Genomic DNA, 18,531 nt, shown 5'->3' on the forward strand with positions numbered 1-18,531 from the left:
GAGCGAGAGACAGAAAAGTTTAAAAACTCCTAATCTCAACAAAGCCAATGTCAGTGTGCGCGTGATCTGTTAGCTTCCCAGCAACACCTAAGGGAAGAGTTGATGCGGGAAAACTCACAGTATTCATCAGGAGTTGTGACCTTTGCGAAAGCGTCATGGGGGCCCTCGCCAACACTGGTGTACGGGGTGACCAAAAACTCATAGAAGGATTCCGGCTGTAGGTTTTCCACGACAAATGTCTTTTGTTCTGGGTTGTCAATTTTGTATTTGCAACATACTGCATCATCTGTAATTTTTTAAAAAATCAGGAAAAATAATTATTAGAGAGAGATCTTGTGACGGGGCTGGGCACCAATACTCTTGTTGACTCGACACTGTCAGCATCCTAAACCAATCAAGAACTGAAGCATGAGTCCATCACTCTGGGTCACTGGTAAAATATTTAGGAGATGGCAAGCAAAGCAAAGGAGACAAGGGGTGCTGGTGATCCAGAAAGAGCACACGAATCTTCCAGACACAGTAAGAGCTTGAGACTTAAAAATACATTGTAATAAACCTTTAACGAGGTCAAAGGAAAAAAAAAAAGAAAAGGGAGTTAGCAGGAAAGTTTCATAATTGGCAGGTTAAGGAGCTGATGGTACTCACATAAGTCAAAAATACCAGGCACTTGGTTTTGAGTCAGTTACAATAATGACCCCCGCCCTCTTGCCCACTAATTTGTTGAAGAGCACCTTGGACCATAAAAGCATGCAAGAAGAAGATTCAGCCTGGCCACAGTCACACAGGGCCACCTTCCTTTTTTTTTTTTTTTTAATTATTAAAGTTTTTACTTATTCAACAAAGTATAAGCAAGGGAGAGGGAGAAGCAGGTTCCACGCTGAGCAGGGAGCCCGACACAGGGCTCCATCCCAGGACGCTGGGATCATGACTTGAGCGAAAGGCAGACACTTGACCGACTGAGCCACCCAGGCACCCCTGGCCACCTTTCAAATGGCCTTGCATAGAAGTAGTGAGGTCTTGAAAGAGTAAACAAACCAAAAACGTCACCTGAAAGAACCGCCTTCTCAGATCCTGAGTGGCACTGCCCCGCCTTGGATTTCAGGTAGACGTGGTACCCTTGTATAAAACTGGGCTGTGATTCAGTGGAGTAATTCTTCCAACTCAGAGTGAAGGAGTGGGAAGTCAGGTTAGTCATGACCACTTGAGGGTTGTCTGAAGGAGCTAGGAAAGGAAGTTGGGGTAAGAAAGTCATCACTGGAAATATTCTGCAAGCACACATGTAAACTAAAAAGTCGAGCCACAGCCAAGTCTGGAGGCTGTAGGCACTTCTGCCAAGTTCAGGGGTTTTCTCTCTTTCTCTAGGGGATTCATGCCTTGACACGGTTTGTGAGGGCTGGGAGGAGTTGAGCCATCTTCCTATCCAAGCCTGGCCCTTCATGGGTGAAGAAAGGGACAGCCAGAGACACTCACCAGCTTGCACGAGGTCACACAGTAGGAAAGAAAATAAAGGGCTTCTTAGACTTCACTGTGCTCTTGAATTCTAAATAGTGTTTGACAGAAGACGCTGCCAGAGAACGGACTGATGGGGGCATTTGAGGAACTCTAGTTCCCAGGTGACAATGCCAAGCCATCCAAGTGTCACTGAAATACTCCAAGCGGGTGCTCATTCTGAAAGCCTCCTGGGCCTGTTTCCCACACACATCTGTGCACAGAGACATGTGCACCAGCAACACACGCGCGGGGCGTCACAGATGGCTCCCACAAATGGAGCTGTGGGAGACGTGACCTGATGAGTGCAAGGCAGGGGAGGTCCTGGGTGCCCAGATTTCGGTGACATCAAATTGCCTTCCATTGCTGGTGGAATCACAGTGAAATTTCTAGGGGTTGATTTCGCAATATGTGTCAAAATTCTTGAAAATTGTAAAAGAAGAGAAACTAAAGTTAAGCCTTTGACTCAAGTATTCTAAGACTTCATTTAAAAACTGTTATTGTAGATAAGAATTAAAAGATATCGCTAAAATGATGGGGACTCAGAGGTCATAAGAGACTGGGCTAGGGAGAAAAGGGACTGAGCACTGCAGATGGAAAGATACCTGAAGATGAATTTTACAGTTTCTAGTTGAAAAACATTGTACTCATCCTACATGTCCACCAATGGGGAGTTTGACACATGCAAACAATTGAACACTTTGCAATGATGTAGTTAGATAATAGGGAGTGACAGGAGTAAAAAAACTGCATGGAGTAAGATCCCATTTTTATTTAAAAATGTGTATCTGTACAGAGAAAGCAATACCTGGATATACATCAAATATTAGCTGGATATTTGTGTTTGGGTGGTAAAATTAGCAATGAGTTTTTCTTCTTTTGTATAATATTTTATAAATTGTCTTTAATGAAAATAGTTTATAGTTTATCATTACTAATATTATTAAGACCTAATTACCAGCATAAATGAGACACTGAAAATTAGGAAACGTGTTGAAATATTCCTAAACTCATGGCTGGGATCTCTGGATCGATCCGAACAAGTGTGCCCACGGACACATTACACGCTGTCAACTTACCCAGTTCCTGGGAGTATCCTGTTTTTTTCGCTAATAAATAGGGAACCCGTTCTGGAGAAATTCCATAAATTCTGAAGTTGTATCGAACCCCCGGTCTGAAAGCATCTAGAGAAGAAAGGTCAGCAGATTGTCAGTAACACAGAGCGGCAATCTCTTTATTTCTGAAAAGGAAGAGAATGAAAAATGACTTGGCTCCTAAATAATTTCCTCCTTAGAATTCCTGCACTTCATCTCCACCATCTTCCCTGTTTCCCTTGGCCTTGGAGTCCTCCACTGTGTCCAACGAAGCCTGCAGGGCCTATCCTCTACACCGTCCTCTCCAACAAGAGCTCTTCAACGCTCTCTAGTCCACATGCATGAAATTCAATGAGGAAGGGGTGTGGAATTCAACCAGATACAGAAAACCATTTTAAAGTCTCTTGTGACTCCAAGTCCCCCGAGAAGACTTGTCTTCTCTTGCCCCCATGAAAGCTGAGCATCTGGAAGGCTTTGCTGGCACCTCCTCACTTTGCCCTCACGCCTGCAGCTCTGCAGTCCACCTTCAACACCAGCCACACCACCACCGCCCTGCTCAAGCCAAGGGCAGCCTCACTTCCTCACTCCCCAGCAGCAAATGAATGTCCTCCCTGGCCTCTGGCACGCTCCGGACGCTGACAAGTCCCACATCTGTATTTTAAGACCAGCAGATGGCGCTGCTGACGCCCCCCCCCCCCCCCCCCGGCACCACTGCAGCCATGAACCTAGGCTTCTTTGACTGCTAAACTGGCAATCTTGAAATTACAACTCCAATGTGGAAGGTAGGACATCAAGTTCTACATTTTCCACTGAAAGTGAAGGAGTTGACGATTGACTCCTACAAGTCTGTGTCCTAAATTGTGGAGGCCAAGAAAAACAAGGCTGTACCCGTAACCTCAAGTCTAGCCCTGACATAAGTACAGCCATCTTGACCAAGCTAAAGCTGGCACCTTTCACCCCCTCTCCACCCGCTCCCCTCCCCTCGATAATATGTGTAAACAAATAGTTAATTTGCAGAAATCACAATCCTGCAAGACAGGAGTCTCCCTCGGTTTACAAATGTCCTAGTGATTAACAACAAAGAAACTAAACCTAAATCTCACTAACAAGGACGCCTGATAGGAGGAATGTGACATTCCACCAGGAAACTCCCAATTGTCTTCATGTTAGTACCTCATTAGAGGGAAAAATGGCCTTGGCTTGATAGTAACCAGGCCTTCAATAGCCTCACAGTCTTCTTTACCCTGATAGCCCTTCTGAACACCCCCTTTGCCCTCACCCACCGCCGAGTCCACCCCTACTCTGCCTTCAAAAACTCTGACTGTAATCTGGTTCGGGGTCCAAGTCCCTACTCCGCTGTGTCAGGTATACTTGGGCCCAAGCTTAAGCTTGTCAAATAAACCCTCATGTGATTACATCGGTCTTGGCTCCTTGGTGGTCTCTCAGACGTGAAAACTCGGGCACAACAAAATGTCTCCCAAATCCCTACATTTCTTTGCTTTTGTAAAAGCTCTCTAGAGAGGCAGGGTTATAATGTCCCTTTGCCATTCATTTGAGACCACTGATTTCGAGGCACAAGTTCATAAAACTCATGAGAACCTATCCCAGCCTTAGGTCCAGATTATCTGTGTAAAAGTAGACTGAAGGCCAAATCTTAGGCTACATCATTGTAAAATCTGAGCTCTGAGCACCCATGCTGGATTTGTCATCTCAAAATGACTAGTTTAGCACCAACTAGCTGAGAGATGGTCCAGAGGTCCTAGTTGAACTTGCTGCGAGGCGGTTGGAACAAGATGGCAACATGCAGCGTTCGTCTTACCTGAGCTCACAACTGTGTTTGTGACATTGGGACCCAGGTTTTTCCACTGGAGATCACAGGGCGGGTCCCGGGGATGCTCACACCACTCCACAAGGTAGCCTGTGACGTGTCTGGGTTGGGGTTTCCAAGACAGAAAGAATCCATCTTCCGTGCCTTTAACTCTTTCTTCTTCAACTTCTTCTACATGACAAATAGAGCCATGCTTCAGATAGAATTAATTGTGTTTGGGTTTTTTTTTTTTTTTAAGTTTTTAAAGAAGAAAATCAACTTGAGTATACACTCTCTCTGACAGTGAAGAGCCCTGTCACTGTGGTGGCTACAGAAGCTTGGGGACAGGGTAATGTTTTCTTGGGTGTTTTCCTGCCTCTCACTTCCCAGCAAATACTCACTTCTGCCCTTTGGATGCCTCTTGTCCTAATCTTGAGACCCAACCAGACTTCAGTCCCTAAAACAAGGGTCAGCAGACTACTGCAGCAGGACAAATCTAGCCTCCAGAGCTTGCTTTATGACCCTTGAACTAAGCAGGGGTTTAAGATTTTTAACGGGGGCGCCTGGGAGTTAAGCAACTCCCTTCGGCTCAGATCATGATCCTGGAGTCCCGGAATCGAGTCCCACATTGGGCTCCCTGCTCATTGGGGAGTCTGTTCTCCCTCTGACCTGTCCCCTCTCATGCTCTCTTTCTCTCTCTCTCTTTTTAATAAATAAGTAAATAATCTTTAAAAAAAGATTTTTAAAGAGTCGCACAAAAACAAAGAATATAGGATATAGAACACAGGCTGTATGACCTGTGAAGTCTAAAATATTTACCATCTTTCCCTTTCCCCAACAAATTGCTGACACCATGTCTGGTGCTTAATACTTACAAAAAATCTCTCTTGGCCAAATGAGTAATGTGTCTTAATTCCCCCCACGTAATGCTGGCTGCTCCTGGATGAACTACTACTTCTTTGATTTTAGGGGTAGAAATTGAGTGAGAAAGACAGAAGTAAACAAGTTCGGCTATGAACTAAGTTGGATTCTGCAGGGATGTGCACAGTCCTCATGATCAGGCTGTCATCTCAACCTATTTCATATGCCAGGGGAGTTTTCAACCGGAAACAAGTGACAGGATCTCAATGGACTCCCAGTTCTACTGATTTCAAGCAGAGTCACCTTGGGGGATGAGAATTTCTCCTGTTTCCCCAGGCTGCCTTTATAGTCTGCCACTGTTCATAGGGCAGGGGTCCCAGCTGGTCGCTCACGTGAGAGCAGACCCAGACTGAGGAGTGAGTGGGCCTGCAGGCAGCCGCTCAGAAAAGCAATCAATGAAGAGCAAATATTGCATGGTACAGACTTAACTAAACACTTACTCATTACTCACCTTGAATTTAACTTGAATTTAACTGGGCCTCCTGTATTTCCTTTGGCACCCCTAATTACAGCTGGACATTGGTGTGAAAGCACAGTGCTCTTTTTTTTTTTTTTAAGATTTTTTATTTAATTTGACAGACAGAGATCACAGGTAGGCAGAGAGGCAGGCAGAGAGAGAGGAAGGGAAGCAGGCTCGCTGCTTAGCAGAGAGCCCGATGTGGGACTCGATCCCAGGACCCTGGGATCATGACCTGAGCTAAAGGCAGAGGCTTTAACCCACTGAGCCACCCAGGCACCCCAGCACAGTGCTCTTAATTGTTCTAGACAATAACCAGGGGATACCCAAAGGGACATGTAGCTCTAGGTATAAGACAAAGGGTTCTCTGTGAAGGTCTTTGTATACTCCACCTACATGGCTTTCTTGTCTTCTCCCATTAGAGAAAAAAATCTCTTTCACATCAAAGCTGACATTCTTCACTTGACTTATTCACCCTGGCTAAAATTTCATCCCACACTCCGAACCATAACCCTTATCAAGCTGCTTTTTGAAAATTGTAAGTATGTTTTGAGAAGCAGAGATAAAGGAGGAAGGAGAAAGAAAATCTTTTTCTTCAATCATTCACACTCTAGTATGAATTGGTTTAACGTTAACAGTTGGCCTCATAGCGCATCAGTGACTTTATCCACTGTGGTGATTTAAGAATGTGGGCCACTTAAGGAAGGCTGGATAGAGACTCACAAGGGAAAGTATGGGGGGGTCTGAGGGCAGTGTATGGGGAAGGAAGGTACAGTAGAAGGCCGCCAACAACCAAGAGCTCTGCAGTGTTGTTTGGACTGGGCCTCACACAAGGCTGTCTTTATCAGCTCCCCAGAGTGATTAAAATGCCCACTTTTCCTCATCTTGTCCTAAAGAAGATAGAATATAACTTTTCATTTTCTTCTATTATTATTATTAACTTTTTAAGTAACTCATTTTTTATTTAGATTCAGTTATTTAACATACAGTGTACTATTAGTTCACTTTCTTTTCTAATGCAGTTTTTGACAAGCAAAGGTCATGTGAAGAAATTCTTCGTTTTCCTTCGGTGCCACAAGCTGGATTTCTTTTTCTTCCTTGACACACTGGGTAGTTCTAAAAACAAATAAAGCACCACCGTCCTCCGATCTAGCCTACGTAACCCAAAGGGAAGCCCAACCTGGAAGACTAGTGTAACCCGGCCTACCGCAGCCCCTGGAGCCGGAGCTGGGAGGCAGCGCTGCTGGAAGCAAAGCCCGGTTAGGGCAGGTGCAGGACCCAGTGCGGGACGGCTAGGAGGGGCCACCTGAGCATGCGCACTCGCACAGTGCGCTCCCGTGCACGAGCGCATGCGCATGCAGGTGGCATGGGGATAATGCGTCAAGCCTCTCCCCACAGCTGCCCCAACCCGGTCATTCATGTGGCTACCGACTGTACATGTAAGGTCATTTCCACCTCGTCTGGTCTCTCACGGGCTACGAGACTAGCTAGTTACCATCTTTCATTCTGCAGCTTCTGCAAAGCCCTCTGGAAAGCTGACGCCAGTCAGTTCTCCTTTCATCACCTCTGGCCGTGCTCAGGGGCTCTTTCTGGGTGACAGAGACTGACAAAATATTCTGCAAGAAATGCGACCCATATTTCATAAGCTACAAAGCACGCTGACAGCTCTCAGTGGAGACTGCTCACTGGTGTTGCATATACTTGGGTAAACATGAGGGAAAACTCTGAATTTGTTGAGGAATCTCAGGGCAGCCACGCGCGGGGCTGCGGCGGAGCGGTCATTCTTCCCGCACGCAGCAGGCCTGTCCCAGAAAGCCCGCAGCCGGCCTGAGCCCAAAAGAGAAGGACGGACAGTGTTTGGCAGCTAGACATTTTGTCTCCCTGGGCTATTTATTGCCTTTCCAATTGGCCCATTCCTGCTTAATTACATCACTGACACTTTACCAGAGAATCAAAATGAGACAAAACAAAACTCACCGTTTCCAGGCTTTCTGGAGACTACGATGACCGAAGCAGGGGACGTGCCCACACTGTTATTAGCCGTGATGCGGATTTGGGATGAACACTGGTTCAGAGGTAGTTCTGTACCATTGGCCGGAGCAGGAATGGAGAGGAGCTCGGAGACAGATGTTCGGTCTAGATAGTCTATGACTATGTTATAGAACAGAATCCTCCCATGGGCCTGCAGTTTTGATAGTGGCTGAAAAAAATACGGATCACCATTTCAAAATGGGCTTTTCTTTGAAAGGAGTTTGCATAATTCCTTTTTAAAAATCTTTTCTGTCCCTCCATTGCCACACACACACACACCAGCAAATTAAAAAACAGTTTGAGAAAATAACACTCTACACCAAGCTTAAAATCAGGCATTCCACTCTAACTGAAGTTGAGTAGAGAAGGGGACCATTTGAGCTCCTCAAGAGCACAACGTGTCCAGAGAAGAGGGACCAAGCTAGAGAGGAAGGGCTTCTCTTCAGCCTGGATAAGAAAGGAGTCAGTGAGCGCTGAGGGGGGAAGACACGAGCAGATCCTGGCAGGAGGGGCCTGGCCTCTGGCCTCCCCTCTCCCTTCAGCCGTCTTCTCCCTGCACAGTTGTGCCCTGAGCCATTCATGGAGCACATGGCCCCCTCCAGACCATCCTCCAGGTTCAAGAGAATTCCCTGCCCACACAGTCCCAAGCTCACTGCCAGGGCCTGTCCCTCTAGGCTGCCTTCTCAAGGGCAGACAGTGGCCCTGGTATGTACACCCCTAGCCCTGAAAATGGACTGTGAGCAGCTGTTTACCCAGGTGTGGCCAGAGCCTGGACACAGAGACTGTGCCCGTGTGAGTGCCAGGCTCCCTGAAGAGAGAGCCAGCCTGGAGGTGGGAAGGAGAGCTGGGGGGTGGGGATGGGGGCATGGCTTGGGGCCAACTCTCCTAGGATTGTTGCGTTCGTTGTGAAAACATGATCTGAGGCTCTGAGAGTTCTGAACACAAACCTGGACTTCCAGGTTGCCAGGCGTTAATGGGCAAGGGAGAATGTCAAAATAGATTTTACTTTTTTTCCCCAAATATATTTACATTAAAGTTTTTCAGCTTGACGCGTAACTCCTGTATGTAAATACTGTATTTAATATTTATAACTTTTAAATATGGTATACGCTTCTCCACTTACACTCATGCCTTGAGCCCTGCCAAAGTTAGAGGAGGCGGGAAGAGAAGTTTCAGAGATGCAGGACTGGCCATCTGTGGAACGGGATGTCAAGGAGGAACAGTCCCAGCATTAGGGAACGGGTGTGGGCAGGGACGACTCCCCTGGGTAAGACGTTCTAGTTCTACTGGGCTCACATTAAGGTCCCCCCTTCCCTCAACAAAGATGGCACCAGTATCTGGTGTTACCCCAGAAGACAGTGACAAGCAAACCTGTCTTGTGAAATCCGTATTTCTTACCTTCCAGAATAGAGTCACAACACAACGTCCCTGCACTGATTTCACATTTCTCCAGACATCAGGAGCCTCTGAGGGAGCTGAAAGGAACCAAAGGAAAGATTGTGGGTCCTGTTATATGTATGTAGAACAATACAACCTGTTTCTAGTTCGGTCAGAAGAAGTGAGGACAACCTGCCTACCTGAGGCTTGCTTCTCACTTTCTTCATTCTCTGTGACTTCTACCCACTTGTCCACAGCCAACTGTTTACGCCTCACTAAGTGCGCACAGTAGGTGCTTCACAAAAGGTCTGCTGCATCAAACCGAAAGCTCTTATGAACATCAAGCCTGAGTTTCTGGAAGTCACCAGAAAATTTTGGAATCATTCATCAGTTAGACCAATTGTAGGGGGTTAGTTAGGTAAATTTCTCATTTGCTGAATTTCTAAGAGCAGCAGATCATTGCTACTTCCTTGCTTCATTTGCGAAGGTTGCAATGGAGGTGCACTAACGGGGAGCCCTAGGGGCTGGTGGTTCTCTGACGTGTGTTCATGATTTCACAGTGGCTAGTCCTCTCACTGGTCCTCTCGCCTGGCCTTGGCACCCCTCCTTGATCCCCAAACTCCCTCCTCCCCACACTTCTTTCTCCGCCAGCTCCCGGCCTGCCTGGGGAAGCTGCCTGCCAGTTGGACACTTTGGGCACCTGCTCACTCCCTTACTATAGTGTTCTAGAAAAACCTGTATTTATCACCAGCAAATTGTAGGACAAATGATTTGTGGTTTGATTCTAAACATCTCAATGCAAGAAGAATTGTTTTGGAGCATAACACAAAGATTTAGCTGTTTTATAAAAATATAGTTTACTGTGCCTAATAGTTGAAACATAAATAAGTCCCTTTTTAGTTGCTGACACTTTCTCAACTTAAAGATAACTGTGTATTTTTAAAAATGTATTAAGGCAGATTTTATTTTATTTTTATTTCTTTAAAAGATTTTATTTATTCATTTGAGAGACAGAGAGAGAGAGAGAACAAGCAGGGGGAAAGGCAGAGGAAGAGGGAGAAGCAGACTCCTCGCTGAGCTGGGAGCCTGACGTGGGGCTCGATCCCAGGACCTGGAGACCGTGACCTGAGCCAAAGGCAGACGCTTAACCATCTGAGCCACCCTGAAGCAGATTTCAGTTTGCTAAGTAATCCACTGGAGAAGCCAATACGCAAGCAAAAACTTACTAAAATACTCAGAAACGACACAGGACTCTAAGCTCAATGCAAAATCTTCAGCGGGCTGGTAAGTGAGGCTTTGTGAGAACAGCACCTACAGCACAGCTGACAGCGCTTTGCGTTTGGGTCAGTATAGTTTCTGCTGTATTTCTACTGCTGCCATTTCCGTCTGCTCACTACGATTACACTGCAGCATGGTTCTACTACACATAAACATCGACCTTTCCAGCATCAAGCAGTGTTGTCAGAGGTTAAAAAAATGTAGATACAGATAGAGATAGATAGATAGATAGGTATGTATACGTACAGATTCACCACCAGTAGCTTCATCTCATTCTCTTGTTATTATCAAAAGCAAAATTTATTATTTTCAGATTCTTTGCACTAAAAGAAATACAATTTACTAAAAACTCTACCCTTTTGCCATTGTCCTTTTATACTCAGTTTTAGTTATAATGTTGGAATAAATTTGGAAGAAAAAAAAAACCCAAAGCAGAGCACTATCATTAAAGTAAAAATTCTTTAATAAAACACAACTGAGGGGGATACCACGTTACTGTCAGGAACAGGGCTTTTCTACAGCAGGGATTCTTGAGGAGTCTATGCCTCTAGAAAAAAATTACTGGAGGCCCCCAGGAGGGTGGGGGAGCAGGTTGGGAGGGGGAAGTGGCGGGAGGTGGGGCTGGAACACCAGACAAGGAGAGGAAGGCTGCTGAGGACAACCAGTGACCAACCCACGTGTAGGCTCGGAAGAGCTGTCCTCGTCAGCCCTCAGCTCCAGTCACTACTTTAAAATGGTCCCCCGTGGAGAAACAGAAAGCCCCGCCAGCCTACACACACACACACACACACACACACACACACACACGCCTACACACACACACAGAGGAAGAGAAGTCGGGATCAAATAAATACATATACTCCTTCCTTTGGCAGTAAAAGAGCCAGACTTGAATCGACAACATCTGGAGGCTGTAATAACCGCCTCAAGAGACCGAACACACAGAATCGGGTTCTAGGTGAGGGGAGAGCTCTGGAGTCAGAGGGTCGGGGTCTGGGTCACAGTCAACAGCTCTGTCACTCCTTGGCGAGGCCAATTAAATCACTGCTCCTCTGTGCGCGTCGGGGCCCTCACCTACACAGCGAGGATGGTTACCCATCGTGTCTCCTGCCTGGTGTGAGGCGTAAGAGAAAAACCCAGCAAGTGCTGGAGCTCTGTGGGGCACTCCGTAAGGGCCAGCTGCCCTAATTGTCACGATCGCTACGTCTCTGCCCCTCAGTAACTCCACAAACCAGGAATGTACAGGCAGAACTTGCCTCCTCTGTCTGCTGGGCAACGACGATGATTTGTCGTTTTGAGTGGGAAGGAGATGAAAGCAGGGCCGGGCCAGCTCATCTCTGGAGGCCCTAACTGGAAGGCACTGCAAGCTGTAGTTATTTGTCAGAAAGACTCGTGGTTCAGTCGGGGTGAGGAAAGTCCCACCGCAAGAATGATCGAGAAGACTCACAGCTCGCTGCTGCTGAACGAATGACGTGTCACTAAAAATTCAGTTTCCAAATATCATCACATTTCCACACATAGCCTGAAGTTGTTTGGTATGAGAACAAAGCTTTCCTTGGCATGGACACTACTGTTTGTCCCCAGCCCTTACTTTGAAAAGTCTACACTGATTTACATAGCTCCAGATCCAATGGGGACCCAGCAATACTAGCTTAGAAACCATTTCGCAAAATCAAAGACGAGAGAGAAAACGTACAAAAGAAAGAACACGGACTGACGCATGTTTGAGGTGGATGGCTTCCCACTCACATGCCGTTAAGCATTTAATCCAGTTCTTTTTAAAAAGAGTATTCAGCCTCTGTTGCAATATGTTCCCCTCAGGTTTGGGTACAGTCAAAAGCTCTCAGGGAAACCCTAACCCATCTCCCATGAGTCAGCTGAGATCCTTGAGTGAAACCGCAGGGAGGTGAACATACCAGCTTCGGCTGTGGTGAAGTTCTGCCGCGTCCACTCACTCCATTTCCAGAAGCGGTCGCCGTTAGCACAGCGCACCTGGGCCATGTACTCCGTGTCCGGCTCCAGGCCACTGAAGAGGCGCGCACCATCCACCTTGACGGAAACGTTGTGCTTTTTCAAAGAAAGGGAGGGAGGGAAGAAGGAAGGATAAGAAGAAATGAAATTAAAAGAAAAAAGGAAACAAGAAGCAAGAAGCAGAAGAAGGAATAGAGGAAACAGGTGTAGTGGTGAGCATACTTCATTGCAAAGTCAAATCATAGCACGGTTCAATCAGATTTGGGGTAAGACTACTTTTTCTTTGGGAAAAGAAAATCTCTAAAGCCCTCTGCCCAACTCTAAAGTTTGTGATTAATTCCAAGAACTTTTTAATTAAACAGATTACCCTTACCATCTGAACCCGCACAGAAATAAGATTTTATCTATTTATTTTTAAAGATTTTATTTATTTATTTGACAGAGAGAGGGGGATCATAAGCAGGCAGAGAGGCAGGCAGAGAGAGAGGGGGAAGCAGGCTCTCTGCCAAGCAGAGAGTCTGATGCGGGGCTCAATCCTAGGACCCTGAGACCATGACCTGGGTCTAAGGCAGAAGCTTAACCCACTGAGCCACCCAGGTGCCCCAAGATTTTATTTTTAATTAATTAATTTATTTATTAGTTTCAGAGGTAGAATTTAATGCTTCATCAGTTGCATATAACACCCAGTGCTCATTATATCAAATGTCCTCCTTAATGCTCATCATCCAATTATCCCTCTCCCCACCCACCTCCCCCAGAAATAAGATTTTAAAGAGGTTTTATTCATAAGTCTCTCTGTTCAGAACATAAAGGGATTTTTGAAAATAGGAAATTAAGCAGCATTCTTACTTGTGTCACTTTTCCTTCACCGTAGAGTTCAACTTGGCACAACAGTGTATAATACTTCCCAATGGAGTGTACCTTCCACGTCATGGTGGCACTTGTGGCACTTACATTTTTGAATAATACATTGAAGGGAGCCTTTGGGTGCACTGCCAAAAAAGAAGAAAAAAAAAAGAAAGAAAAAAAAGGAAACAAAGTAAAAAAAAAAAAATTCAAGCATAAATCCAAAAGACTTTGGTAAACAGCAGTACATGTCTACATTTATTTATTCACTGGTATTTTTTTGTTGTTTGCTTTTGAAAAAATAGCAAACAAAACCAGACTTACAGCCAAGATGGATTAAGCCAACTACAGCCTTTCTCTCTCATCGATTATATTAGAAATTCTGAACAAAACATAAGAAGAAACTACCCAGGACTCCTAAAATTAAACAAAAGAAGGCAGATTGTCAAAGAGGATCAAAACGTGGAGAAGTGGTTCATGGGGAGAGTATAACAGAACCCAGAGTCTAAACAAAATAACATCAACAATGTCAAAGGTACAATCCATAAGTATTCTACATACAAAAACCCAGAATATGTCACCAATTTCCAAAGGAAAAGATAATCAACAGAGGCCAACCTTAAGATGGCCCACATGGCTACAATGATTACAGACTTTAAGAGAGACCCATGTCATAACAGTAAACAAGTTTGAAATGAATAGAGGTAAATGCTTCTTAGCAGAAAAATATAAACCATTTTTTTAAAAAAATCAAATGGGAATTTAGAACTAAAAAATATAATATCTGAAATGAAAAATGGACTGGATAAGGTTCAGGTTTTAAAAAGACAAAGTAAGTACCTCCCATCCTATCTCTCTTCCTGAATCCAGTCAATACAGTGCATGGAGCATTCTCAAATATTCTATTTGAGAACTCTCAAAGGTAGACAGCAACAGGCAGATTGCAGAAGACCAGAATGTAAAATATCACTGTGCTGGTAGTGGGGGGTAAAGGAAGACATATGGGTTGTAAAGCTTCTATATTTTACTTAAAGTGGAAAATATTAACTCTAAGAAAACTGTGAAACATTAGTAACATAATCTCCAGAGGGAAAAAACAGGAATACAAAGAGATGTAGGAGAAAGTCAGTAGACAAATTGAAGTGGAATACTAAAAAAAATATTCAAATAATCCCAAAGGGGGCAGGCTGGGCAGAGTGGAGGAACACAAAAACAGAGGGAACAAATAGAAAATAAATAAGAAAATGGCAGATTGAGTCCAACCATATTAATAATTATGTCAAATATAAAAGTTCCAAACACACCGATAAAAAGAAATTGTCAGATGGGAGAGAAAATGAAACCTGTCATGGACCTGCCTTCAAAGTGCAACAGGGGAGCAAACACGAATCAATAACCACAAAACCAAATGTGACATTGAAAGTGGAGTGACCACAGTGAAAGTGTAAAAGGCCTTTGACTTAGAAGATGGAGTTCTAGAAGCCCCTATCCTGAGCCTTCGTCTTTATCTCATTATCCATAGGCTCATGACTCACAATTCTAATTCTCCATCCCAGACTCCTTCCATGCTCTCCAAACTCTACATCCAACTGCCTCCTCAATACGTCCATGTCTAAAAGACACCTCAACCTCGACACGGCGAAGACAGAACTCTACCATCCTGCTCAGAGCTGCTCCTCCACGGTACCCTCCCCATTTCAGGAAATAGTTCCAGTATTAGCTCAGTTGTTTAGGCCCAAGCTCTAGGAATCTCTTCCCCTTGTAACCTGCATACCTTCCCTAAGTAAGTCCTACCAGCTCTATCCCAAAGTGAATTCAGAATATGACCACATCCCACCAAATTCATCACACCATCTGGTGCAAAGTCTCTGCCTGACGACTGCAATAGCCTCCCATCCAGCTTCCTCTCTCCACCGTCGCCTCTGACAGCCCCACCTGCACGAGCTTTTCCTACAGCTTAAGTCACGTCACTGACCTGTCCCGATGGACACCTTCTAATACAGCCGGTATTAGTTCGTCCCACAGTCACTGCGTGACCAGGGCACTCCGATCTCCTCTCTCTCAAGAACAACCCAGAGCTTGTTCCCATCCTATGACCTTCTCAAATCCTATTCTTTTTGCTTCTAATGCTCTTCCCCTAGATATTTTCTGTTTCTCTCTCATTCTTTGGCAGCCTCATCCTAACTGAAGTGGCATCAGGCATTCTCTACCGCATGACCCGAGTTGACCTTCTCCACAGTGTGTAGTGATACTCGAGATACTGTACGTGTCCACTCCCCACTATTTTCCCCTCCCCCAACACACTCTCACACCCCAAGTTCACATGGGGCAGTCACCCAGTTTCGTTCACTGCCAAGTCCCCAGTGCCAGCTATACTAGAAGCACCCTGTCATTATCTGGCTGACTGGTGATTAAGCTAAAATCTAGAAGATATGTAGGAATTAAGAAAGTAAAAAGCAAGGGATGAGCATTCTAGAAAAAAGGAACACATGTGAAGATTCTGCATTTCATAAGAGAGAAAACACGTGGTCAAAACATAGGAAGAGATTCTCAACCTTCAGGATCTGTACTCAAAACCATGACAGACACCAGGGTATGTATACCCAGGAAACTGACACAATGGAAAGGGCAACCACCCCAGCATGGAGAGGCTGTATGAGTTCAAGGGCTGGGGTAAGACCAGGGAAGCCCCTTTGGAAAACCACTTGGCTTTGTGTCTGAATTTGCTCATTCACATTCTCTATGTCCTCACCAATTCCACTTTGGGGTATACACTCAAGAAAACAAAAGGAGGGAGCACCTGGGTGGCTCAGTGGGTTAAAGCCTCTGCCTTCAGCTCAGGTCATGATCTCATGGCCCAGGGATCGAGCCCGCATCGGGCTCTGTGCTCAGCGGGGAGCCTGCTTCCTCTCTCTCTCTCTATCTGCCCATCTCTCTGCCTACTTGTGATCTCTGTCTGTCAAATAAATAAAAAATAATTTAAAGAAAACAAAAGGAGGCCAGTCCTACATCCATAATGCTCATAGTAGCACCATCCCTGAGAACAAAAACCTTGATACAACCTGAAAAACCATTCGAGGAGATGCCTGACCAAAATACCATAAATTTATGCAATGAAATACTTCACGGCAGTGTAAACCAACGGACTATAACACCACTCAATAATATGGGTCAATATCAGTAATTTACTATCACACAAGCAGTAATTACTAAATTATCACATGTGGCTTGATGTCTTTTATATACATTAAAACCAATCAAAATAAAAACAGTATTTTTAGGATGACATTAGAAATGAGAATACATACACCTATACATACATACACACATTCGAGATTTAAATCTGTAGTTAGCTTGGTGGAAGGAGCCAGGTGGGGGGGCTGTGGGATGGGAGAGGCAGTGAGTTCCAGTCGGAGTTCTAGTCTGAAGGTGAGTAGTAAGCATGCAGGTGCCTATTACATTATCAAAACAAATAACCAGGGATGGTGGGCCATGCATGCTTCTATGAAGAGAAGTGTGATTTCAACGAGAGTTATAAATGAAAACTCTTTTTTAAAAAGACTCATTTATTTGAGAGAGGTGGAGAGAGAGAGAGCACGCGCATGTGTGCATGAGCAGGGGAGGGGAACGGGTAGAGGAAGAGGGAGAAGCAGACTCTCCGCTGAGCACAGAGCCTGATGCGGGGCTCAATCCTGGGAGCCCAGGATCGTGACCTGAGCTGAAGGCAGACACTTAACCGACTGAGCCACCCAGGTGCCCCTAAATTAAAAATTTCACTTAGAATGTGAATTAGGCAAAAATCTACAACATTTCCTCCATCAGAGAGCATGTCACACAACCATGAGTTCGTAACCACAGCGGGTTCTGACACTGGTCTCACCTCGATGAGTCAGGTTAAAAAGAAGGTGAACACTTCTCTTTCGTAAGTGGTTTTCAGCTGTAAGTGTGAAGTTATACATGTCTTGGGACTCTGGAGCTACTTGCCAAAGACACCAGCTTTTGTGTTTACAAAGGGTCTTTTTCCCGGAAAATCTTAAAAAAAAAAAACAAAACACACACACACACACAAAACAACGATTTCAGGGTTTACACTTTTGTCAACACAGAGATGTATCCCTACACTCAGGGCACACTCAGTGGCCTCCAAATTATGTTCCACATGACGGTGTCGATCCCCCGCCATCAACAAATGCCAAAGTGAAAACGTTTCAACAAATTCGACTTCTGTGGTGAAATGTGTAATGACCATGAACCATTGACTGCCCCCCTCCACCAACATGGGGGATGAGACGACTCCTTAATGTATTTTAAATATTCTTAAAAAGTTAGAAATTAAGTAGACTCAGAACACCGGATGGAACTATGTTCACATCAAGATTCACCACGAACAGGCTTTCTTATCATTTTTATGTGACGTTTTCCTTTCTTGAAACTCAGGTGGAAAGTACCACAGACCACTGAAAGACTTCTTCCTCACTCTGGCAGGACGGTTGTAAACTATCTGTTCACATTTTCCTCAACATTTGAATGTGCCTCTTGTTGCTGTCACAAGTGCCTTAAACAAGGAGGACTCTGTCAAGAACTCCATGGGAGCTAACTTACGATTCAAATAAAGTGTAGCTCTGGGAAAGCTGTTTGAGCAAGCCGGTGTCACTCCCTGGATCCCAAGTACAGTTCAATGTCATGAGGTCCTGGGTTTCACAAGAAAAGTCCTTGGGCTCCTCGAGGACCTCTGTCCGTACAAAGGAAAAAAATAGATGAAAGGCCTAGTTAAATCCCTTTAATGAAAGACAAGGAAAACAGGAGCTCCTTTTGGGTCTCAGGCCACAGAATCACTCTGAATGATAAAAGCATCACACCCCACCCACACCTCTAGGAAGTCACAGTTCAGGCACCTCATCTGGGCCCCTTCTCCCTTCCCTTGTTCTTCTCTGAGGCATCACCCGGGACCGGTGGTGGGAGTTGTGCCAGGGTCTGCAGTGTGTCCCGGGAGTCATACCCCCAGGGCCTGCTAGGAGGCACTCAACACCTACCACTAACTGTCAGGCAGCTGACAGTTAGATGAATGAATGAATGAATGAATGAATGAAGTCAGTGTTGCCGCCCCTGGAAGCTAGGGCTCGCAGACAGCCTCGGGGCTGTTAGGCTTGGGATGCCAGCAAGTCCGATTTGGGGGACTGCTAAGCTGGGCAGCAGGGCGCTGAGAGTTCCAAGGTCAAAGGCAGCACCTCCAAGTTGCACCCCTCCTCGCTGCATCCCTG

General features: G+C 45.3%; 1 protein-coding gene across 1 annotated transcript in view; it reads right to left on the bottom strand.

The window, feature by feature from the left end:
• The window catches only part of OSMR (oncostatin M receptor), a 52,381-nt gene that overhangs the window by 5,682 nt on the left and 28,168 nt on the right, over positions 1-18,531 (bottom strand). The window contains exons 6-15 of the mRNA XM_080804914.1: positions 17,873-18,002; positions 17,151-17,302; positions 13,274-13,416; positions 12,370-12,520; positions 9,197-9,273; positions 7,745-7,967; positions 4,402-4,581; positions 2,568-2,672; positions 1,048-1,221; positions 119-286 (exon numbers count right to left, since the gene is read on the bottom strand). Of these exons, the coding sequence (XP_080661040.1) occupies positions 119-286; positions 1,048-1,221; positions 2,568-2,672; positions 4,402-4,581; positions 7,745-7,967; positions 9,197-9,273; positions 12,370-12,520; positions 13,274-13,416; positions 17,151-17,302; positions 17,873-18,002 (1,503 nt within the window). The remainder of the gene's footprint in view (positions 1-118; positions 287-1,047; positions 1,222-2,567; positions 2,673-4,401; positions 4,582-7,744; positions 7,968-9,196; positions 9,274-12,369; positions 12,521-13,273; positions 13,417-17,150; positions 17,303-17,872; positions 18,003-18,531) is intronic.

The sequence above is a fragment of the Martes martes genome (genome assembly GCF_963455335.1).
Source record: "Martes martes genome assembly, chromosome: 5".
NCBI lineage: Eukaryota > Metazoa > Chordata > Mammalia > Carnivora > Mustelidae > Martes > Martes martes.